The sequence below is a fragment of the Gordionus sp. m RMFG-2023 genome, chromosome 5 (assembly GCF_954871325.1).
Source record: "Gordionus sp. m RMFG-2023 chromosome 5, tfGorSpeb1-WG-v2, whole genome shotgun sequence".
NCBI lineage: Eukaryota > Metazoa > Nematomorpha > Gordioida > Chordodea > Parachordodidae > Gordionus > Gordionus sp. m RMFG-2023.
Genome location: NC_088779.1, coordinates 27890122 through 27915916, shown reverse-complemented (window position 1 = coordinate 27915916; position 25795 = coordinate 27890122). Strand labels below are relative to the sequence as shown.

General features: G+C 27.9%; 3 protein-coding genes across 5 annotated transcripts in view; 2 read left to right on the top strand and 1 right to left on the bottom strand.

Moving 5' to 3' along the window:
- LOC135930467 (N-alpha-acetyltransferase 25, NatB auxiliary subunit-like) overlaps positions 1–5622 on the bottom strand; it is a 43516-nt gene extending 37894 nt beyond the window's left edge. For both annotated transcript variants that reach the window (XM_065467268.1, XM_065467270.1), the window contains exons 1-3: positions 5506–5622; positions 5271–5356; positions 4894–5032 (exon numbers count right to left, since the gene is read on the bottom strand). In XM_065467268.1, coding sequence (XP_065323340.1) covers positions 4894–5032; positions 5271–5356; positions 5506–5557 — 277 coding nt within the window. In that variant the 5' untranslated portion in view covers positions 5558–5622. The remainder of the gene's footprint in view (positions 1–4893; positions 5033–5270; positions 5357–5505) is intronic.
- A 1967-nt stretch (positions 5623–7589) lies between these two features.
- Positions 7590–14967, top strand: LOC135930318 (hyaluronidase-like). The gene is made up of 8 exons (XM_065467099.1): positions 7590–7638; positions 11232–11575; positions 12462–12539; positions 12786–12973; positions 13135–13289; positions 14256–14422; positions 14594–14699; positions 14749–14967. Exons 1-8 carry the CDS (start codon positions 7590–7592, stop codon positions 14952–14954), a joined length of 1293 nt encoding a protein of 430 aa, XP_065323171.1. The 3' UTR covers positions 14955–14967.
- Positions 14968–19508: 4541 nt separating this feature from the next.
- On the top strand, positions 19509–25411 carry LOC135929673 (uncharacterized). Of its 2 annotated transcripts, XM_065466359.1 has the most exons (8): positions 19515–19644; positions 19684–19822; positions 19870–20036; positions 20146–20264; positions 21232–21321; positions 22962–23065; positions 23369–23445; positions 24918–25411. In XM_065466359.1, exons 1-8 carry the CDS (start codon positions 19531–19533, stop codon positions 25278–25280), a joined length of 1173 nt encoding a protein of 390 aa, XP_065322431.1. In that variant the 5' UTR covers positions 19515–19530; the 3' UTR covers positions 25281–25411. The 2 variants fall into 2 exon arrangements, with proteins under 2 accessions (XP_065322432.1, XP_065322431.1); XM_065466360.1 differs by lacking the exon at positions 19870–20036 and having other exon boundaries at positions 19509–19644; positions 19684–19726.
- The last annotated feature ends 384 nt before the right edge of the window (positions 25412–25795 follow it).

Below are 25795 nucleotides of genomic sequence, written 5' to 3'. Positions count from 1 at the left end.
AAAAACAATGACAGGTGCCTTTGCAATCAATGCAAACATTGAAACAATAGATTCCTAACAAGTCAGTGAAAAAATGTGGACAGACCTTTCATCCAGATTAATAGACAATGCCAAATCGACACTAGGCTTGACAAGAGGAGGCAACAAACCATACAAAGAACTATGGTGGTGGAATGAAGAGGTACAAACCACTATACAGGAGAAGAAAGCCCTTTATAAAATATGGTACAAATCCAAAAACGCAGATGACAAGACAAGATACAAAAAATCCAAGAGATTAGATACAAAGGCGGTGGCTAGAGCCAAATCTATGGCATACGATGACATGTACGAAGATCTACATACCAAAGAAGGGCAAAATAAAATATACAGATTAGCCAAACAGCGAGAAAAGAACTCTAGGGATATAAACGGAGCTCCGAAAGTAATCAAAAATAAAGATGGGAAATTGATAATAAAGGAAAAAGAAATAATGAGTAGATGGAGAGAATATTTTCAGGAGCTTCTCAACTTTAATCTGCACATACTGCATCTAGACGAACACTCCCCTTGTCAAAACCTTGTACAACCTATAACACAACAAGAAATAATCACATGCCTCAAGCATATGAAAAATAACAAAGCTAGGGGTCCAGACGATATTCCAATAGAAAGCCTTAGGGCACTAGGAGATGATGGAATACATCTCCTCACAAATCTATACAATAAGATACTTGGAAAGAAGAGGTTCCCCAAAAATGGAAGCAGAGCTATCTAGTTCCTATCTTCAAAAATAAAGGGGATCCACATAATTGTCAAAATTACAGGGGCATAAAACTAATGTCACACTGTCTAAAACTATACGAAAAAATAATTGAAAAAAGATTAGAGATATAATCGAAATAGGAGAGACTCGGTTTGGCTTTATGCCTGGAAGATCAACAACCGATGCTATCCACGCAATTAGGCAAATGAGTGAAAAATACAGGGAAAAGAACAAAAAGTTACACATGATCTTTCTCGATCTAGAAAAGGTCTTTGATAGAATCCCAAGAAAACTTGTCTGGTGGACGCTATGCCACAAAAATGTTCCCGAAAAATATATAAGAATAATACAGGATATTATATGGGCCATACAACAATGGTCCGTAGCACAACAGGTACTTCAGCAGGTTTCACAATAGCCAAAGGAGTTCATCAAGGGTCGGCTCTCAGCCCACTTCTCTTCATTTCAGTAATAGATGTATTAGCACAGTCTATACCTCAAACAGTCCCGTAGAATATGATATTTGCAGATGATATTGTGATAATTGCTGAATCTAAGGATGAAATGAAAGAAAGACTAGTGAGTTGGATAAATAGAAACGCACGGATTAAAAGTAAATAGAGAAAAGACGGAGTATATGGTCATAGGAGGAGATGGAACAGAGAGTATTGATATAAATGAATGGCAGATATCGGCAATTGAAAGCTGCAAATATTTGGGCTCCACTATACAAACAAACGGCACAATAGAAAAAGAGATAAAGAGTAAGATTAATCAAGGGTGGCTAAAGTGGAGATCTTTATCTGGAGTGCTATTTGATAAAAGAATCCCACACAAATTAAAGGGAAAAATTTACAGTTCCATAGTACACCAACTATTCTATACAGTTCGGAAACATGGCCAACCAAAGAATCAGACGAGAGAAGTCTACAAACCATGGAAATGAGAATGCTGAGGATGATTGCTGGGGTAACAAGAAAGGATAAAGTGCGCAGTACAAGAATACTAAGTAGTTTAAAGGTAGTGCCTATTAAGACTAAGTTAATGGTAAACAGACTTAGGTGGTATGGGCACACAATGAGAAGGCCTATGAACTACATAGGAAATAAAGTTAAGAGTTTGGAAGTGATGGGCAAACGTAAAAGAGGAAGGCCAAAACTTCAATGGGGCCATAAAGTTAGAGCCAATATAAAGAAGTATAAATTAGATAAAAGAGATTGTATTAATAACATAAAGTGGAGAGAGATGTTGAAGGAGCTTACCACCAGAAAAGGTGAAAGCTAAAGAGAAGGAAAAAAAAATATTTGAACCAAAGTCATAAAAAAAAAAATTCATTAAAAAAAACCGACCAACTTCGAATGATTTAGAGTAATGGTCAGTGTTTATGGTTGAATGTATTCGTTGTTCAACGGCTCGATTTAGCTAAACCATTGTTTCATAAGGCCTCAAAATCTTGCCAATAGATTGTTCAGACCTTTTTGTCATCTCTTAGGCAGAATTTCCAAGCTTGGATAATTTACTTTTGACTAAAATCTTGAGATTATGATATCCTTTTCTTGTTGAAATTACAGATAATATAAATTTTTTTTAGCTACTCTATCTTTTAAAATAATTAGATTTTTTAAAAACATTACAAATAATTTGAATCTTATGTATAAAATAAATAATAACTATATATACAATCATAAAGTAACGAAAAAGTATCGAATCGGCTTTTTTAAAAAATATATTTTCTAAAAAAAATAAAATATCGGCACAGCCCTAAAGGAAGGAAGGAAGTAAAAAAAAGAAAGAAAGAAATTTTGTTTTGAAACATTTAAAGCTAAATCAGTTATAGCATTGGAAAAGGTGTATATCCAAGAAAACTTATCATATATAAGATATTTTCCTCTGTCCTCTTTCATTATTCAAAAAAAACGAGTGATAAGTTGAACCAAAAATTTTTTGCAACACATTTGAGGCTGAGCATTTGACAAATGATTATCTTTAAAAAAAATACCGAAACATTTGTTCCCCCATATTTCGAGCTGCGCAAATCCGCTCGATCCGTTATTCACTCGATCCGATATCCGCTAATCAATATTGGTTAATTGGATCGGGAGAAAAATATAATTTGTGGATCGGAAACAATTCTAATCAATATTTTTAATCTTCTAAGACTTCTCGATAGTGTTATCGAAGGTCTAAATTTTTTTTCATTAAAAACGGTAAACCCAATATTTTAGCCAAAAAAAATTACACAACCATGGAGATTTGCTCATAGATAGTAAGAAATGTTTAGGACATCTATTAAGGAAATCACGACGTTCATAATATTTTTTTGGAGGCTAAAATATTGGGTTAGCGGTTTAATGAAAAATTCAGCTGTTTAACAACACTTAATCTTGGAGATGAACTGAATAGCCATTAAGTAATAATGTTTTTTTTTCTTTTTAAAAGACCTAGAAGCCATCAATTATTTAACGAATTTCTGCATGCATATTAGCAGCATTGATGTAGAATAATAAAACTGGTAATTGATTGTTTTTTTTACTAGATTTGATTACGAGTGATCCACTTCTGAAGTATTAAATTTCATGATGCAGAATAAGATCTCCAAAACTGGAAGCCAAATTTGCGGCTTAACCTATTGATTTATATTGTACGTTTTGGTCATCAATTGGCATTGATACGTAAACACCAATTGTGTTGAAAAGGCATCTATTTATATATGATTATATATATATATTTCCTCTCATAAATACGACGATCAATAAAATGTCTCGTATGTGGCGTGTTGACTGGTCTAAACATAATTACAACTCTGTTTTAATGGTTTCTACCAGGTATTATTATTCGTATTTACATTTTTTTATTCTTGATTTCAAAAAAATAATTAGATTGATGGTATTGAATGAATGAATATAATCCTTTCTATAAATATATGCCATATCCATATTATTTAATATTTAAAAAAAAGTAATTAATTGAATTTTAAATGCAATAGGGGCTTTATAATAAAAATTATTTTTTTTATTTACAGTAAAATGTCAGATTTAAATCAATAAAAATTAACCCTTTTTTGTAATATTATTTTTATCCATTTTTGTTCATAAATAACCTTCTATGAAATTATTTAAAAAATAAATAAAATGCAATAAATTTTAAATAAAAGTAGTCAATCAAATGAATTTCTAGGGGAAAATTAATTAGAAAATATTGTGAGTCAAGATATTAGAATTGGGATTAGGGATCTAAAGGTGTCAAAAAAATTTTGACCCTACCCAGCCCATGAAAAGAAAAGCCTTTTTTCCCATGATCCCAAAAATTTTAATTCCCACCTATCATAACTAGAACAAATTAATTTTATATTCACAGCCTAACAAGATCAAAAAATCAAAATATTAAAAAATTTTTTACTTATTTTTTGAGTATATTGTAGAAACCTATAGACCTGGTCTGGCCTAGGCTGTAAAATTTTTGAATAAACCCTTTAAAAAAAATTTTCCCTATAAATTTAGGGCAGGCTTAAATCATGATTATTGTATATTATTAATAAATAGATTAAATAAAATATATTTTAAAATTGTTGTACAATTGAATAATGCATCACATTCATTCACTTCCCATATTTCCTATATTATCATAACCCAACAGACTGGGTTGAAAATTTTATTTTTAAAAACATCCAGGTCTAGCCAAAATTTTTTTGACAAATGTGGGTTGGCAATGCAATTGGCACCTTTGCAGGTCTTTGGTATGTTATAAGAAAATAATCTAAAATTAAAAAATAATATAAAATTGGACCATTTTGTATTGTTATCACTGATTAATTCAAAATTTCCAAACAAAAAATCATTTCCAGATATGCCCCAAACCAAAATAAAAAATAATCTCCATTTCCTGACCTATTGGATTTTTGGACGGGGTTAAGTTTTGAAGACATTTAATTGGAATGAACTAAAAAGAATAAAAAATTACATCAATAAAAATTTGATGTAAAATATAATTTTCATTAAATTTATCGAAGATTGGATGTATAATAAAATGTGTTAGAAAGGTATATTTCCAAAACCTTACAATTATTATGATTAGAAAATATGGAATCAAACCTAATTTAATTCAATTTTAAACAATTATTTTAAAAAAATATATGCAGTAAGCAATACGTTTATTAAGTTCCCTGAAACATAGACTTAATGCATGAAGAGTGGAGTCTTCTGTGGGTTTATCAGCTTCAAGCTCATTTAGGATTTCTGTGCACTCCTTGAATTTGCACAATCTAATGTAAGCTAAAGCCTTGAGTGCCTATTGTGCATCAAAATTCATACAAAATAAAGGTATGATTATAGATTATAAATATATTAATAAATTATTTTTGCAATTTTTCCTAATTAAAAATTAGATATCTAAATTATTAAATGGTGTAAATAATAAAAAGGTTTAATTTCATATAAATTCTTTAAAAAATATATATATTTATATTAACGAATAGAATAGACATTGTAATATTAAAACTTTAAATTAAAATAATTTATAATATAACCTTAGCATCTAATGCGTCTTTTTGTTTTTTTAATAATTTATCTGCCTCTTGAATCGCTTTCTTTGGATTACCACTATCCAAACTATCTAAAATAAATGTTTTCAAAATGATAATGTATTGATTAAATAAGCTATTTAGATTTACATATAAAACTAATAACTACTAAACATAAATTATTTTGTAAATTAAAAGGAATTAAAGCTTTTAAGATAAGATATTCGTAAAATAGATATACCATAGATCTGTCGAACTCTCCTTTCATGGGTTGAATTATTTTGAAATGTCATAAAAACGTGAAATGAAAGAAAAACCTTTAAAAAAAATTTTTGTCGTAGGAAGATTATATATACAAAAGGTGTTAGGTAATAAAAAAAAATATTTTTAAGCAAAGCGAAATTTTTTGAAAAGGGTAGTGATCGATTTAAGAAGGAGTTTGCCTTCAATAAATTTAATGTAATATAGCAGTTCAGCCATGTTTGCATGGAAGATAGGCTTGGAGCCACGATTTATCTGAAAATTTTATAAGCATGAGGATATGCAACTCAGGCTTGGACGATCTTGTAGTTGTAATAAAAAATTGGAGCAAATCTCATAGTATATTAATAATTCATTTAAAATTAGTTGTATTTCTACTCGATTTAGAATATGTTTTTCCTAAAAAGATCTTAATTGCTGTCCCAGGCAGCATCTACATGAACGGAGGGAAGGGGGGGTGTAGCAACAGTTTGCACGGAATTTTTATAAAGGGGAAGGGTTAGGTAGGCGCATTTAAAAGGGGTAGTATAAATTTATTGGGGGGTTTTCTATTAAATTTTTAAATGAAATAGGACAAAATATATTGCTGTAAAAATTAATCATTTTATTATAGACCATTATAATACAATGATTTGTTTTTTATCGACCAAAAATATGTGTTGCAAATAATCATAGACATTATTTTCGAAATAAAAATTTTGCTCTCTTTTTTATTTTAAAAGGTTAGACATTCTCGGTGTTGTAAATTATAACATTTTTTTTATGTATATTAAAAAAATGTCAATCATTAAAACTTTGATTTTTGATATATATTTTTTTTACATATCATTATTTTTTTATACGATGATAAATTCTTTTTTCAAATAAAAAAATGATTTTTATGATTTTAAATAATTTGAATCTTTTAAATAAAAACCGTTTGTAATCATCTGTTGTGGAAATTTTACCAAGTCTAAGAGTTAGTAAGAAGGTCTTTCTGTAAGTTAGGGAGTTTTTTTTTATATATATATTTGATTGGGGGTAAGTTTTCTTTGTTTCGTTTTCGTAGTTCATTTTTGAGACACTCAGCTCATATTATCAAACAATATGCTCTAATAATGCATTTATTGTAAAAGAGGTGGTTTTTAATTGAATTCATGTTTTAAATAATAACTCTTTTATATTTGCAATATTTCGATAGTTATAATTTATGTTATTCTTTTTAAAATTTATGAAATGAATATCAGTATAATTAAAAACATGTAATTAGTAACGGGAACGCATTTTTAGGGGGGTAGACATAGAGTTTTGAGGGTTGCATTCAGTAAACATCTTGTCATGTAGACGTTGCTCGCACTACTAATTGGAGAACCAAGATAAGTAGGTTCCTAGATGGAATACCATTTAAAAGAGAGGATTGATATAATTGAATTGGTGGAAGAAAATTACGACTTTGACATGTTATGAGATAAACCTGTAAGGGGTATAAGATTATTAATAGCTAGCGGTGGATTCAATGGGTTACCTTGTTGTATATCATCACAAGAAAGATTAATTTTGTCAGGTAATTTTAAATAGATAGGCTGGGAGCAGCTTTGCAGAATATGTGAATAATTTATTTTTAAAAGTTAATAAAAGCATTATTAAGATCAATTTTAAGGAAAAATAAACTTGGATCTGCAGTAGCTAGCAACATTCAGGTCGCCTTGCATTGCAGCCTCTGCTCCTCTATTCATATCAAACCCTAATTGATTAAAATGGGGATGATGTTGCTGATTTTAAATGCCTGACTATGATTTTAGAAAACGGAAATGATGAATCAACAGCAATGCAATCCCACCATATTTTTTTAGGAATTAACTGAGCCCCAAAGATTAAAGGAATGATAGGTTTAAGGATTGGAACTTCTAGCAGCAGATTTAAAATTATGTGATACAAAAAATTAATATTAGATAATTTATGTTAATACTATCATGGAGGAAAATTGCTTTAATGCCATTACTGCCAGATGATGTTTTGATATAGACTCAATGGCTTGTTGAGATTCAAAAACGATATTATCACTAGGTTTATGTTTGGTATGATATGATGTGGAAAACTCTAACTGGAATGTTAATTAACCTATACGGCAAAAGTATAAAACAGAGTAAGGGTGGGGAAAAATATTTTTCAAAATGTTTAATAATCAAGGTTATAATAGCAATAAAATATTTGACGTTTTTGGGAGATTTTCTTCTCAGCACCTCTAAAACTTTGGGAGAAGTAGGTGAGATATTTGTAACAAGAAATTATTTATCCATTAATTTATTGGGCAGAGGAGGAGACTTGTTATAATATCTAAGGAGCTGAAACTCTTTTCAAAGATATTTTTAAAACTTGAAGGAAAATTTTAATTTTAATTGTAGAAAAAAAATAGAATAAAGGCTTGTAATTTTGATATTTTGTGAATGATATAATATAAGTTTTATCACATCTAAATCAAGTTCTTTTACTTCTTCTTTATTAACTTTTAAAATTGCGATATGATTTAGGCATGGCTGTTTCACCGTAGAACGTTAATAAGATTTAAGAGACATGTTATATTTGAAAACGTTGGTCTTGCAGAACAAGTATTTGCGAGAATTGTTGATAGCATTTTAATAAATTTTACATACTCTGAAAAAATCGAAATAATTTCCTTCTTACTTTGTGCTTTTAATATGGTTACGATATCCTCTAAAGAATTATATGATCAAAAATTTTATAATAAATTTGTTAATAATATTCATTAACTGACCCAAAATGGTAAGATAAATTCTAGCCTCCCTCGAATCTTAAAGGCATTTTTTCGTTATCTTTAAAATGGGGTCCTCTAAATTTAATTTCTATGGCTTCTAATTAACTTCTCTTCAAAAATTTTGAAACATTCTCCTTGTCTTGTTTTATCAATAATTTTTATCAAGATTTCTATTTTATATTTAGCATTTTAAAAATATAATGAAAAATTTTGGATTTCAACATTTCAACTTTTACCTACTCAAATAATGATATCGTTCTTTTAAGAAATAAATAATTTTTATTTTGTGTAATGAATATTATGCTCTTGTAGCAACCTCACTGCGAAGTATTTATAATTTCTAATAAATATTTTATGATTTTTATTGATTATTATTTCATAATTTCTTTCTCTTGATTTTAGCGATATTATTCGTTACCCGAATGCGTAAGGCAAAGTGCCCTTAAAAATTGACCTACCATTTTAATCTTGGATGTAACGAAAATTTTAAATGAGTTTAGGAGAATCTCAAATAAAAAATAATTAATGTTTCACTATAAAGTCACCAATTTTTACTATAGTATTAAATTAATCTTCCTGCAAAATGTTCATAGATTGCTCTAAATTTTGTTTTTCAGTATGAAGACATGTTTTTAAACCATATATCTTTCCATTTCATCATAGCATTGACATATGCGTTTAATAATGTCTAGAATATCTAAGTAAATATATCCTTGATTACAATAAATGGATGATCAGAATTTGTTTTTCATCTGCGATTATTGAGAAAATGCCGCTGATTATAAAAGTTTCACAAGTCCCCTTTGAAACTCGTAAGACATTATGGTGAGAATTTCATTTAATATTTATTTGTAGTTACTACGATCAACTATTTTTTTTTACAAATTTTGAATTTGTATAATATTATATTTCATTCGACTAGCATTTATGGAGCCAGATAATTATACTATATTACCTTTTTGATTATTATAGAGCTAGAAATCCTTTCTTCAAACGTTACCTAAGTAGTTTTTCATTAAAAAGACAATGAATTATTTGAAGGCTAGTAGAAATCTAAATATAACTAAAGAAATATTGATTAAAAAACTTTTAAGATTTTCATAGAATCAAAAATGACTGACGCGAGCAGTCCCGCTTTTATGTTTCTAAATCCTCATTTCTTTCTAACAGATGCTGAAAAAAAAAGATTTAGGATAATGTATCTTTAAAGATTCCGTATCCCTACGACATATATATTTTTTTAAATATTTTTTAATGAATAAATTGTCAATCTAATCCTAAATTCACAGTTAGCTAATTGGCGATGAAGTATATAAAATATGCTGTATTTTTCTATACTTAGCCGGGATGTGAATTGGGGGGGGGGAGCTACTATTGACGTCATAGTTATATAATACAATGAAAACATTAATATTTTAATTTAATTTTGAAATTCAACCAAAAGTGTTTAAAAAAACAAGTTTTAATAACATCAATTAAAATGGAAATCAATATCCGGGTCGCCTCAGAGGGAGTAGATGCAGATGCTTGATTTATAGCGTTCCTCCTAGAGATCTCTATATCCCCTTAAGTCAATACCTTCCTGTCCTCTTATCAAATCAGAGTTCGCAACAAAAAAGGGAAATCATAATTAAAACTGCTCCTATTTACTGCCCTCTCTAATTTTATTGAAATAACAATAATGCCTTCGTAACTCCTTACCCCGTCTAATTTCAATTACTGTTTCCTTAGGGGTTTTCAGCAACATTGGTTTAAGGGGGAGGACACTGAGGTATAAAATAAATATGATTGAAAATTCTTTAAAAATTAATATAAGGCTTAATCTTGTAAAAAAAAAATTCTAAAGTAAAAAAAAAGGACTTATAAATAAAACACGATCTTACCATTAACATATGTATTATTATTTTTTTTAGAACTACCAATCCAAAACATGGTTGAATTATTTATTTTGACAATTACCATCGCATCTACTGACTAGTCTTGTTAAACGGTGATTTTTTAAAAACGGCTAATTTTCCCAAAAAATATTATGCAACTTGAGAATTTTGCTTATAGGTGGCAAGATTGGTTTGGCCATCTATTAACGAAATCTCGAGTTCATTCATTATATTATTTTGGGTAGAATCTTATTTAAAAATTGGCTAAGTCCAGCAGCTTAGTAACACTACCATTGACACAGTTATACCCATAAAAATGCAAGTCAGATTCCTGAAATGTGAATGACAAATACGAAAAATATTAACTGGGTAAAAAGTGGCCTAAATGTTTAACAAAGTGAAGATAGTTTAACTTTAGACATCTGTTCCGCACTCAGATATGTTACAACCTGTTAAAAATTGGAATTTCTATGTAAAGATACCACTTAATGTTGCTTAGGAAAATAGAATGGTTATAAAAAAAAATTGTTTTTAAATAATCAATCAGAAATCAGATTTAACATAAGGAATATTCATATTAAATTCTCCTGGAAGATTAAATAATGGTTTTAAAAAAAATCTAAAAATTGTAATAAATTATTTTCAAATAATAAGCAAAAAAATAGTTATGATTAGTATAATAAGGATGATTAAATTACTTGTTTTTTTTTAAAAAAAGAATATTATGAAAGAAATCAAATCAGGTGTTTTATAATAAAGATTAGCGCTCTAAATCAACATTTGCTAAAATTGATTTAATCCTTTAAAATAAGGTTATATTGATATTTTTATATAAATAAAATATATTATTATATCTTAATAGATTGAAATTTCAGGGATTTTTTTAAATACTTGACCCGATTTTAACAATTCTTCAAGGCCTCCTAAGACAAAAACAATTCCTTCTATATTTAGTTTATTTTTTTAAATATATCTCCAAAAAAAAAATGTAGAAATTAATTTAATCTTTTCTTATTCGAGATTTCAGAATGAACCTTAAATTTATAAATATTTTACCTATAATTTTTTTAACAGCTTGGAACGTAGGATTGGGTGAATTATGTCTACCCCAATTCTCGGAAAATAAAATATTTAGAATAATATGGAACTCTCCGACACAAATATGTAAGGACACCTTCGATATCTCTTTGAATCTGCACAAATACGGTATAGAAGCTAATCCGGAAGACAGATGGTTCGGTTCTTTGATCAATATATTTTACGATACAAAATTTGGCGAATGGCCTATGATATTGCCTGTCGGCGGTCATAGCGAAAAGATGATAAATGGCGGCATTCCGCAAAGGGCCAATTTGAGTGTTCATTTAGAAAGAGTGAGAAAATCGGTGGAAGAGATTATTCCAGATGTCAATTTCAAGGTAGGATATAATTCTTCTATATAATAACACATTTTAATTTTTTTTTTAAAAGCTATTTATATTTCAGTTGAAATTTGTCTAAGCAGTAATTTCGGTATAAAACATTTCCTTGAGAATGACTAAATTTTAAAAAAAACATGACTTTTTTTGTCATAATTGATTAAACTCTTTGGTTCTTTCCCTAAAATACTCTTCAAAAATCTCATTGTAAACATTTCCACTTTTTCTTCCCATCATTTATTAAATAAAATATTATGCTTAATCGAAATAAAGGTTTGTATTCTTTTTATCTCTCCGTCTTTTCCTGGAGGATTAAAAAGAGGCTTCTGATGTTACCAAAAATAAATAGAATGCTGGTACAATACCAGTCCTGTGCAGGGACTTCTGATACGAAGGAAGGGTCAAGATTATGATGACATTGCTGTCTATTTAATAAAATGTAGGTGGGAAGTTTTGATTTGGAATGCCTATTTTTTCTTAATGATTTGGATTACCTTTCCCTTGATTTGTTAGGGAGGACGTAGATAGGTAATATTTAGTGGAGAGTATGGAAAGGGGGATTAAAATTTTTGATGGGGGTAAAATCGTCAATGGCTTATTGATTTTGAAGACTTTAGACCTGTTTAGAAAAATATTAACTCCTTTTTTTTAAAATAGTTAAATGTAACAATCATTAAACCCCGTATCTTATTTTTAAGACTTCTATCTTTAAAAAATAAATTATATATATAATATTTTATAACATTCATAAATTTAAAATTATATATAATTTATGTTTTTTTAAAAAAAAAAAAATAGCCAAACTCTATTACAAAAATAGCACGCGACACTTTTAACTAATATTTGAATTTATTTTTTTCAACAAAAACTTCATATCGAATTTTAGGGTTTTGGAGTTTTGGATATTCAGAGATACAGAACCAGATGGGAAGATATTCAATGGCACCCATATAATATATACAGGGTAAATAAATAAAAAATCAATATCATATGCTTCCAAATGAGTTTATTTTAGAAAATAAAGCTTATTTTTTTTCAAAGCCACCCCTCCCTCACTTACTTTTATATAACCTGCATGTTTATAATAATGTGCTTAATTCAAATATAGGTATAGTTTCCGAATTCTGATGTTAAATCTCTTCCATTAAAAAAAAAGATCCCATTCCTTATTGATAAGTCATAATTTTTTTTAATTATTGTTTTTTGTTAGGAAGAAATTCTTAAGTATCACAATGAAAAGGGGAAGGATAAAAATGTCTCCATTGGGATAAATAAAAATTTGGTAAAGGAAGAATATAATTCAGCGACTCGGCAATTTTTCGAGAGAACCTTGGAGCTTCTCACTCAGCTCAGACCCAAGGCAAAATGGGGCTTCTACAGCTATCCCAGAGGATCCAGGTAATTGATTTAATAGTGGAAACTTTCTAATAATTTGAAAGAATTCTTTATTCATTCTAAAAAAACATCGCATTTTTTTTGAAAAAATATTTTCACATTTCTCAATATTTTTATTAAACCCTGTGTGCCATATTTAACTCCAATATTTATATATTTTCAAGAAAATGGAATTCTCCTAACGAGGATAAAATTATAACAAATCAAACTAGAGAATTATCATGGCTTTATGAAGCCAGTAGCGCGCTTTACCCGAGTGTGTATCCTAATCGCCTATCATTACCTGACATGACGGAACGATTGTTGTACAATCTTAAAGGTTATTTTTTTTTTAAATAATGCAATTTTCAATCTTTTATGTTTCATTTTTTTTTAAAATTTAACCATAATAAATCCCTTCTCCCATCCCATCTTATATAAATCCCGGCAACCTAGGATTAAAAGATAGGGATGTTTTTCGAATATTTCAGTTGATTTTAAGGATTGTAGATATTCCAACCCAATTATTTAACGCTAAATAAGATATGAACGTCTCGAAATCCTCAGCTCTACTATTGAACTTCTTCTCTTAGAAGAAGAAAAAACGATAATTTCTAATACCTCCTCCTCCATTCCCTAAGATTCTCAATAACAAAATTCCCAATATTATCTTATAAACCATTTCACCAAATTGCTGGATCACGTCAATGATTGTTTGGAAAACACTTGTTAGTATCACTCTCAATACACTGGGCCAATCGTATAATCCCATCTCACAATTACATCCGCTGCATAAAATTTTAGCAGGAACGGGGGGGGGGGGGGGGTAGGAAAAATTTCATCTCTATATATCTTAAAGGGGTGGAATAGGTGGCTATTAAAGATATTTTTTAAAAAATGGGAGAGAAGCACCCGGTCTCTTACCTTTAAATATTGTGTTTTCATATAAATGATGTCTGCCAAGTTCTCCCAGGCGAAAGCTTCAAATAAATAACTGGATTGTATGGCAATTATAATCTTATCTCCTTTACACACTAGAACTCCTCTCTTGGTAGTTGTTTCGGTAAAATGAAGCAATTAAACAAATATAAAAAATTGATACTTATAGGTTTTTTATAGAGGCAAAGGAAAATTGTATCTACTTTAAATTAAAAATTTTTATAGGGGAGGGGGCTCTATGATATTATGGACACAATGTGTCAAAATAAAACTATATACATAGCTCAGAAAAGTTGCGAAAATTCGGATCGACAAGTTTATTTTATTTTTTGCTATATGTATGTTATATTGATCAATTATTTATTAGCAATGCACGAGGCTTTAAAAGTGTCTAATAACAGACAAAAGGGAGAAATTCCGGTTTTCCCATATTCCCGATATCATTACACCCATGAAAAATTTCCGTCTTTCGTCTCTCCCAACGAGTATGGAATACTTATGAGAATGGCGTTCGATATGGGAACCGATGGAATGGTATTTACAGAATCTATTATTTTATCTTAATTTAAAAACTAATATTTCCTCTAATTATTCTCGATTATTATATTTATTTAGAAAACGATATAAATGATATTGCTGTTGACACTTTACAGTTAAACCAATATTTAGTTATGTCAATATAAATATCTATTTTTTTTCTCGAAGATCATCTGGGATTCCTCAGACAACATCGGAAATTGTTCATTAGTTAATAAATACGTTAAGTCTGTAATAGGACCTACAGCAATGAATATCATTAAATACGCTAAAAGTAAGCCTAAGATTTTAAGTATAATAAATACATCATTTTTACAATTTAGGTTGTAGCGATATAAATTGTAACGGTAATGGTAAATGTATCTTAGATCATTTCTATGATAATCGACATTTGACGGAAGAACAATTGAGACAATATATTACCAGTTTAAATGATAAAAATTATTGGCAAATTAGGATTTATTCTTCCCGTTATAAATGCCGCTGCAAAACCGCTTGGCGAGGGAAAAATTGTGACGAAAATAATTAAATTATAAAATGTAGGTATATAATATAACTATATGGATAATTTATGTAACGTGCTTCATTTAAAATTACAAAATACATTATTAATTTTTTTATGTATATGATATATTATCGTCTCAATGACCATTATAATTAATACGGTTAATTAATGCATTTTAATGAAGGTTTCCATTGGCATGTATATACCTAGGTGAAAAATAATAACGTTTTTTCGATCAAACAGCGTTTTCTTTTTCTTTTTAATATTTAGTCAAAAAAAGATACAGAATTGTTACAACACCACATTTTCTTTCTTTCATTCTCTTCTTTCTTTCCTTCCTTCCTCAATTAGCCAAGAATTTTCTCATCAAGTTTTTGAAATTAGTATTAATTAACGCAAATTAGTTTTTTATCCAGTAATGTTTCTTGGACCAATACATTTAATACATTCATTCCCGAGATATAGCTAGAAATTTCGTAGGTAACTTCATGGAGCTAGAACAGGGCATTATGAAGATTAGAGGAAAAGGCATAAAATGAGTAAAATGAAAAATTTGTTTTTTAGAATATTGTATATAAAATTAGTTTAGAATTTATTAATAATTTGAAATTTTTTGAATTATTAAATAAATAAATCAAATAAAAAATATATATTAAAGGTATAAAATGTCATGAACGTCTCATTAAATAGCTCGAGAAAAGTTTATTTACATGAAGTGATTCAGCTAATTTTATTACATTTCTCTCATGTTGTCATATCTTGTAAAAATTTAAATGTATGAGTGAAGCAAAGAATGATATAATATAGAAAATACCATAAAAATATCCTCTTCATAATTTTTGATAAATTCAAAAATAAAATCAAGTCTTCAACTATTTGATTTGACAATATGAAATTTCTACTGCAATATACTGGACTTAATTCTTAAAATTCTTTGAGCCTTCCCAATATTATTTTATATTTGTAATATTTAAAATAAAATTCATTTTATAAAGAAAATTTGATCAAAAAAAAATTAAATGTGGCTATAATATTTATTTATTCGTTAGAATTTTAGGATTTTATTTTCATGCACTTTTTATAAAAAAGAATTTGTGAAATGATTTTATAAAATAAAAATTAAATGGGTGTGAGGGGGGGCGGGGGGAGAGGGGTTATCAGTTTTATGGGAAAAAAATTATCAATAAAAATGTTTTTATGAAGAAACAAAAATTTTTGCGAATCATATTTTCCATGATGGGAAATATATTGTTGTTTTAAATTATTTGAACGTTATAAATGTGTCTTAAAGTATACCATTCTATTTACTATTTTTGGTACACTATTTTTAAGTTGTTTTAAAAAATATCCGCTTGAATTTTCTTTAAAATTTGCATTTTATTTATAATTTTATTTATTAGGAACAGTGGCGTAGCTAGGAATTTTCCTTAGAGGGGGTCCGGGTTTATCTTAAAAATCATATTTGTTTTTCTTATAATATAAAATTCATAGAATTATTGATCATCCTAATTAGTGTTGTTTAACGGCTCAATTTGAGCCGATTTTTATAAACAGCTAACTCAATATTTTAGCCAAAAATATTGCTCAAGCCTAGAGATTTCGCGAATAATGTCTGAACCTTTGTATCATCCATGGGCAAAATTTTCAGGCTTGCATAATTTTCTGGCTAATATATTGAGTTAGCCATATCGGCTCAAATTGATTAACAACACTAATTTTAATTAAAATAACACATTTCGACATAACTTTTTTCAATTTATTATACTTTTATAGAATCAATTTACAAATAAAAAGCGATTAATTAAAATATAAATATTATATTGCTTTAAATATTATATTGCTTTAAATATTATATTGCTTTAAATATTATATTGCCTTAATTATAAATTATCCCCATCGTTCGTAGTGCTCGCATATTGGGTCCCAAAATCAGATATTAATTGATATTTTCTTTATAATATAAAAAAAAGGGCCAATTAAGTGAAATGGAGATATTCCTAATCAGTGGCTTAGTTAAAATTTAAAAACACTTTTAATAACATTAGCAACACTTCCCATAACTACTTACACCAATGAGCGATCATTTTCGACATTGACTAGAATTAAAAATTATTTAAGGGCAACCTCGGCCAGGTGAGAACCAATGGATTGGTTCTTCTGAATATATAGAGATCTTAACTTAATCCTACCCCAAATGAGGTCATAGAGGAAATGGCTAAAGGGCCACTAAGAATTAAGTTAAATATATAAAATATAAAATTTTTAAACATAGTATTTATCGTTTTTTCTAATCAAAAGCAATCGAAATATTTTTTCAAATAAGCACTTATTAATATAAATTTGTTTAGTTTACATAAAATTATATTTTGTTATTTATAAATTATTTTACAATAGTTTATATAAAATTTGTTTTGTTATATATATAAATTTTTTTAACATTTATTTTATTATATATAACACTTATAATATTTTAATCTATAATTTAAATGTGTTATATAATACTACTGATTATAAAATATATCATTTAGCAATTTATATCATTTATAATCAGCAATTTATATTATAATACTAATAGTATTTATAAATAACAAAATATAATTTTATGTAAACTACAAATTTATAATAATAAATTCTAAAAAATATTTCGATTGCTTTTGATTAAAAAAAGATAAAAACTATGTTTAAAAATTTTATATTTTATATATTTAACAATTCTTAGTGGCCCTTTAGCCATTTCCTTTATGACCTCATTTGGGGTAGGATTAAGTTAAGATCTCTATATATTCAGAAGAACCTATCCATTGGTTCTCACCTGGTCGAGGTTGCCCTTAAATAATTTTTAATTCGAGTCAATGTCGAAAATGATCGCTCATTGGTGTAAGTAGTTATGGGAAGTGTTGCTAATGTTATTAAAAGTGTTTTTAAATTTTAACTAAGCCACTGATTAGGAATATCTCCATTTCACTTAATTGGCCCTTTTTTTTATATTTTAAAGAAAATATCAATTAATATCTGATTTTGGGACCCAATATGCGAGCACTACGAACGATGTGGTAGAAAAATTTTCAATGACTATGATATTTCTGGGATCGGGCCATGGGGAATCGGTTTTTTTGGTCTTTAACCATCGTGCTAGAATCTAAAATACCGAAAAAATGGAAAGGGCGAATTAGCAAGGAATGACTGGAGCTGTACCAATGAGCAATCCCATGTTTTGGGAGTTATGTATAATTATTTTCACTTTTTGTCATAACAAAAACTGAGGATCACAAGGTGCACCAATGGGCAATCAGTGGTTTTTGGGGCTACATTTATTATCACTGTTAATCATAGCAAAGCAGTTTTCGCAAGGAACGGCTGGAGCCGCACCACTGAACAATCCGTGGCTTGGGGGGTATATTTATTTTAATGGTGGACATATTTAACACATTAAAATTTCTTTATATCATCTTCAAAATCAGTCGTTAAAAATAATAATATAAAACAAGAGTGGTTACACTTAAATAAATCTCTTCGACAATAACTAAACTTTTCAAAATAAAATGAAAATGAATAATAGACCAAAGTAAAATTTAATATTGCCCCCCTTGGATATCGCCGTCTTGACCAGAAAAAAGAAATTATTTATTTAAATTATTACGAGAACAAAGCGTTTAAACAAAAAAAAATTATCACAATTGGTTTGATCTGGGATTTTTTTTTATCGTAAAATAAAAAATAATACATTTTAGTCAAATAAAACATTTAAACATAACAATATCTTGTGACTCAAAGGCATATTTTCTTTACCAAAAACTGATAAGGTTAAATAATTATATATAAAATTATGACAGCACCATATTGTAGCTGAACTTGGGTGGTAAAATTTGAAGATAAACTTTATTTTATATGTAAGGATTTATTTCAGAATAGTGTGTAGGGATTTAAAGTATCGTGTTTTTATTTATTTGATACAAATAATAATAATAATCCTTTTTGTAATTTTACTTTTTTTGTATAACAAAAAAATACTAATTATCTATCACGTACATAGCCTCATAAAGTAAAAATAAACATTTATATATTAAATGAACATATTATATCAAGATATACATAATAATATATATAATCATTTAATAATAATATAAGAATTTTAGATTTTAAATCTCATTTTAACAGGAAAATTTTCTGTTTATATATATTTCCTGTCTCCTAATATGATATACGTTAGTTAAGTAATTAAAAATAATTTTAAATTTAAGGCAAAATAAATTTAAAACAAACTATCTATATTGCGTATAAGAGGTAACAAAAAAATAGTTAAAGCTAGTTTAAGGATATAAAAAATTTGAAACAATATAACAATGATGCAGTAGTAGTATTGCAAAATAAACATAATAAAAATCAATAATATAAACAATAAATTAAATAATCAATCAAATAATCAATCAAATATTTATTAATATTTAAAATATAATATATAGAGTTTCTTAATATATTGTTAATATTTAATTTGATAATCAAGTTTTATTTTTAAAACTGCTAAATATTTTATCAAGTTGGTTATGGTTTAGCATAAAAAGTATTGCATTAAACATATTTTCACCCATATGTTTTAAAAATGAATTTATCAGAAGGAAATACTAAAGTATGGCTATTATCCCATCCAACAATGAAAGAAATGGCTCTAAATATAATAAAAGATTGTGATACAAACATGAAAATTTTGCATTTGGTTTTTACAATTTTTTATTTTATAATACTTAGAATATAGAAGGATGAATCCCAAAGAGGTGGATGTGGCACACCAATACGAAGTATTGAATACAAGAATATTATAAACTGGAAAAAATTTCCTGATAATTGGCCTAATTTGTTTATTGAAAATGTGAAAAGTGTGGCTGGAAAAGATAGTATTTGATATTATCATATGCCAGTTTTTTTAAAATAAATATATCAGTAATATTTTTGGCAAGTTTCCACTCACCTGAAGTTATTTTTGAACAACTATCTATAATTTATACCCTGCCAAAATATTTAGTGAGGTCTTTTACTTTGATTTTACCCTATTTTCCAACTGCCACAATGGAAAGGGTTGATACAGAGGGACAAATTGCTACAGCTAAAGTGATTAAATCTAAGAATTATAATAATCTATATTTTACTAATTAATAAAATTTATTTATAACTTCTATAAATATCAAAATCTATTTTAGTAATTATATTATTTGTTTAGACTTTAGCAATTCTAGTTTCTGCAATACCTTTGACATCTAGAGGCCCAGCCAAGATTATCATTTATGACATTCATGCTCTTCAAGAAAGATTCTATTTTTCTGATAAAGTTATTCCTAGGTATGTAATTACTAAAATATTCATAAACTATATATATTATCAGAGTTGTTAATGTCTAGATACAATGTTGTATCTCTATATGTATCTAGATATATTTTTATAAAAAGTTTGGTATCTAAATCCTACTTTAGAGGTATCTGTTTCTAATACCTTTAAAATACATTTTGATATACTTTAACATTTTTTATTTTAAAAATATTTAAATGCAATATTCATTTTATCTCATATGAGCATATGATTTAAGTAAATATTATATTAAAATATATAAATATTAAAACATATATAAATATTAAAACATAAATATTCATTAAATATTATTTCTTTTCCTAATTATTAAAATATTAGCATTGCTGCACAAAATTATTTTAAGAAAATAAATTTATTTCGAATTTTTTATATTATTTTTTAGATATTCCTCTAACTTTTTTTAAATAGATAAATTATAAGTTTAATTTTAAAAATTTATTTGATTAAATGCTTGTTTTAATTAAGAATTTGTTTGAAAAAACAATAAAAATAGAGTTGTTGACATTTTTATTATTTATTTATATGGTGTAAGAGTTTCTGTTCAAGAACAACGTGAACGCTGTTAAGATACGTTTTCAGATGACACATTTATCTCTGTATTTATATCCACAAAGTATCATTTAACAACTCTGTATATTATTATATAACTATCAATATTGAGAATTCATGATAATCATTCAGAGTTCACACATCCACACTTGGAACTCATTTTTCAATTAAATGAAATAAATAAGTTTGACAGCCATTCCTCCTGGGATCATAAAATATCTACCCTTTTTATATTTATAATAAACTTCATCACGCAGACGATATTTAAACTCTATTGGTTACCCGTTTCCCCTGTGATAGTTATTGATAATCCGAAAATCACGATTATTATTTTACCAAAATTAAAGGAGATAATTGATTATTTATTTTTTGTGAACTTTTCGATTTAAAGACTCGAAACCGCCATACCACTCTTACTCAGGGCAATTAAAGGGATAGATAATTTATGCATTGTTTTTCCGGATGAAGGAGCTTACAAAAGGTTTAATTTATTTGCAATCACATGATCTATCTAGGCATCATTTTTTTTAAAGGGGGGGGGGGAATTATTATTTTGCAACCAAAAGTGATGTATATAACCATAAGGCCATTCCTATAAATCGAAATGTACCGGAATCAGGGCTCGTTTATTGTAAGCGCATAAGGCTCACGCGATGCGAGTCGAGCTACGCGATCGCAATAGCAGACTATTTTGCAAAAGTGAGCAAATAAATGGGTCGAATTTATAATCCATTAGCGATATAAAGCATTTCTTGACCATTATATCATTTGCTTGCTTTTGAAAGACACTCAACGAAGCAGTGTCGCATTGCCTGAGCGATACGCGATTACTTTAAACGAGTAATTCGGCCAGATTTCCATTGATAAAATATATTTTTATTTATTTTAGTTTTTATCATCTTTCTATAATACCTTGTCTTAGCTTGACTCTATTAGTTATGAATTTAGTATAACCTAAATAATTCGTAGGTCCTAAGAGTGCCAAACTAATTTTTTTAAAATTATTTACGTCCGTCATTTTTTATCCCCCCCCCCCCACCCATCTCCTCCTGTTGTTTTGTAGCCTTTTTTTATTAAGGCTATTATCCAAAATCTTTTATTTCGAAAATTGTTTATTAAATCATGAAAGTTTCGAAAGTTTGTCAATTTAATTATTTTTTTTTGAAAGTTTTGGAAACAGCATTAAAAACATTAACCCCCCCTTATCTCTCCCTCCCTGCCACGTTGCATTAATTGAGAATCAAGTAACGTATACTTCTATTGTTGTTTAAACGGCCCGATTTTTTAAAGATGGCTAACCCAATATTTTTGGGTAAAACAAATAAATAAATTTAACGTAAGCCTCGAGATTTTGTTAATATGTCCATACCCTTTCTGCCATCTGTATCTCCATACATGCTGCGTAAAATTCTTTTTGGTTAAAAAAAAAATCGAACCGTTTAACATTGACCAAAATTGGTTATTAAATTTAAAAGTTACATTGGACACATTACATTCGATAACATTAAATAACAAATCTGTTTGATTAAAACGAATTTAGTTGAGCCCAAGACAAGATTATTACATTTTTTTTAAAAAAAAAAGATTATTATTTTCGTAAATTAATAAAATTAATATTATTTTTTTGTCGTTTATTATTAATGTTATATTATAATATTCTTTGTTTCCGATAACGTCCAATTGTAATAAAAAAAATTTTTTGCTGGTAACCGGTTCCGACTATGTCGGCCGGTATCATACGAATGCTGGGTTAGTATCCGTATCCGCTAAAAATGGTGTATCGTGTCCCAGATTAATATTTTATTTCGAATCATAATTATCTTTGATCAAGAATTCGAAAATGACAGGCGCAGAATTTTGATATATGCCCTTGGGATTTGCATATGTATATCAAATTCCGCAATTTCGATATCTTAAAAGATGTAATATGATGCCTATATATTTAAATCGTAATTTTATATTAGATTTTTAAATAAAAAAATTATTATTATTGCAAAATAATATAAATAACTTGTTACATTTGCAAGTTACTTTTTTAAAATTAAAAGTAACTTGTTTCAGAACATTTTATTTTTTTATAATATAACACCTTCTTATCCAATTTTCGATAAATAACCGTAGATTTCATCTGTGTTTTCCTTCTTCTCAATTCGCGGACGACATGTTCGTTACATGTATTAAGGTGAGGTTCGGAGATTCGGTGCGGAGAGTCACGATCAAAGAAGGTTCGGTTAATGGGGGGGGGGGGGTGTGTGAAGATATATTTATCGTTATAATAATATCAGAGACCTACAGGCCAACCTAAGCCGGGGCTGCAGGCCGGGCCGTATTTTATTTTTTTTGAATATACCTAGCCGGGTCGGGTTTGGAAATTTTTTTTAAAAAAAACCGGGCCGGACCTGAAAATATAAAACCCGGGCCGGGCCGAAAATAATTTTTGAAAAAAAATCTAGGCCGGGTCGGTTACCTCTGCAGGTCTCTGAATAATATAATTTTCGATTATATTAATTCCTCTCCTATAATTTTAGGTGATCCTGTGGGAAAGCATTGCGTTATAATTGACGACTTAGTTATGACCGGAGGTACACTCCTAGAATGCGCTAAGGTTTATAAAAATTTATTAAGATCCATTAGAAAAAAAATATACATTAAACAAATTGAATAAAACAATTACGTTTTTTTAAAAAAAAAACTTTCAAAAATATAATTGAGAAAATTTGGCCAGAAAATATATTTATTTATTAGGTCTTCTAATTCAAAAACGAATATCAATCGAATGGTGCAATAAACGTAATCTTATTCACGCGAAAAATAAAAATATACTTTATATATACAAGATTCGCGAATAATTTTATTTTTATAAAAGTATTTTAAATAATAATTTATACTAAAAAATAACAAAATTGTATTTATTTTGACAGTATATTCACCACATGAATTCCAGATAATTGTCCATAAAATTTTTATGATTTTCTTAAAATTTATAATGAAAAAAAAAATATAAATTAATCCAAAACGAATCGAATAGTCTAATAATTTGTATTCGATTCGAATAATTCTTTGTTTAAACATAATTATAAAATAATTTATGTTATAAATATATTTAAGATTTTTTATTTAAAAAACATTGAAAAAAATAAATAAATATAATTATCTGGCGATAAAGTTATTAAACGAAATTTAAAATGCTTATTAATTTAAATTATAATGGCAAGCCAATTTTTTAGGGCATAGAGTTTTATCTTACTGCTTCTTTTTTTAATTATAAGACACGTAATATTAACTGAGACAGACACAAGCAGTTGATATAATGATCTGATGCGATAAAGTTATTAAACGAAATTTAAAAGGCTTATTAATTTAAATTATAATGGCAAACCAATTTTTTAGGGCATAGAGTTTTATCTTATTGTGTCTTTATTTTTTTGTTATAAGACACGTAGTATTAACTGAGACAGACACAAGCAGTTCATGTATACCTATTTAATCACATCACATGTCAGGTTGATTGGTTGTCGATAAGAAAATGACCAGTGATTAAATTTTATTAGAAAACATATTTGTTATTATTTCATTCGATCAAATTATTCGCATGAAACTAATTATTCAAATAATTCTTCCAATATTCATTTTGTTTGAATCGAATCTTTATTCGTATTCTAACAAGGCAAAATTGTCTGAAATTCACATGGTACACGCATACTCATTCTATTACACACTGGTATTTGATTCCGGTAAAATGAGATGTGTAAATGATCTAAGGTACAACATTTTTCTAAAAATTCAAATTAGCTACCTCCCTCCCCTCCACACCCTTCTACGACAAGTACTAGGATATTTCAAAATAAAAAATATTATTGAATGGACACATTCAAAATATAAAAAATAAATGAAATTATATTGGTTTTGATACCCCCTTCCCCATGATTCTGGTATTTACAATATAATTATTTTGCCTATAAAAGTTCGATAGGTATTTTAATAGTTGATATTCTATGCCACGAGGGCTAAAAATCGAAAAATTTGGATTTAAAAAAATGATATATATATAATATCCAAATGAAACAAAAAATGTAGCTTCTTATAAGTAACGGAGCCAAGGATGTTAGCGCGTACGTAACCCATGCGGTTTTCCCTAACGAGTCCTGGAAGCTCTTTACTCCGGCCTACACTAATTCCGAACAGGATTCGAGCGAAAACGCAAGCTCAAGCGCGAATTCACGACAGGGGATTATAGAAAACCACACTTCGCCCGATAAAATGGGGGGTGATGAAGATTTCGACTCTCGAAATGGTCCCGTATTAAGGTTTAGCCGTTTTTGGATAACGGACTCCCTACCGAATTCCCTCACGATAGCCAAAAACAAGCCTTTCGTCCTGTTGTCGTTAGCCAATGTAATCGCGGATACTCTGCTCGGTTACGATTTATGTGTATCATGATTCATGAAACCCTTTTAAAATTATTGTAAACTCCCAATTTTTTTTTTTTGAAAAAATGACTCAAAAATGCAAATTATCTTCAAAATTTATAATTTATTTTTTTGGTGCTAAAATAGTTTAAATAATTTTAATATATATCAGAGTTTGAAAAAAAATCTTCAAAATAATTTGATCAAAGATTATTGAATAAAGAACAGAGATTTTTGAATTTTTTTCAAACTTTGATTTTATTTTTAAAAAATAATTAATTATGTCATATAATTTCTCCATATATAAACAATAATTCAATATAGTAAAATGATTTTTAAATTTTTTTAAAAAATACATTTATACCGTTTGATAATTTATAATACTCTTCTTACTTTTTTAAAAATATTATTATTCAAAAATATATTCATATTAAATTTTATATAGTTTTTAAAATATTGAAACAAATATTAAAATTGCTCTCAATACGACCGACGTAAAATACTTAGTTTTATAGAGAATCTAATCTAATTTGATTTCTATTTTTT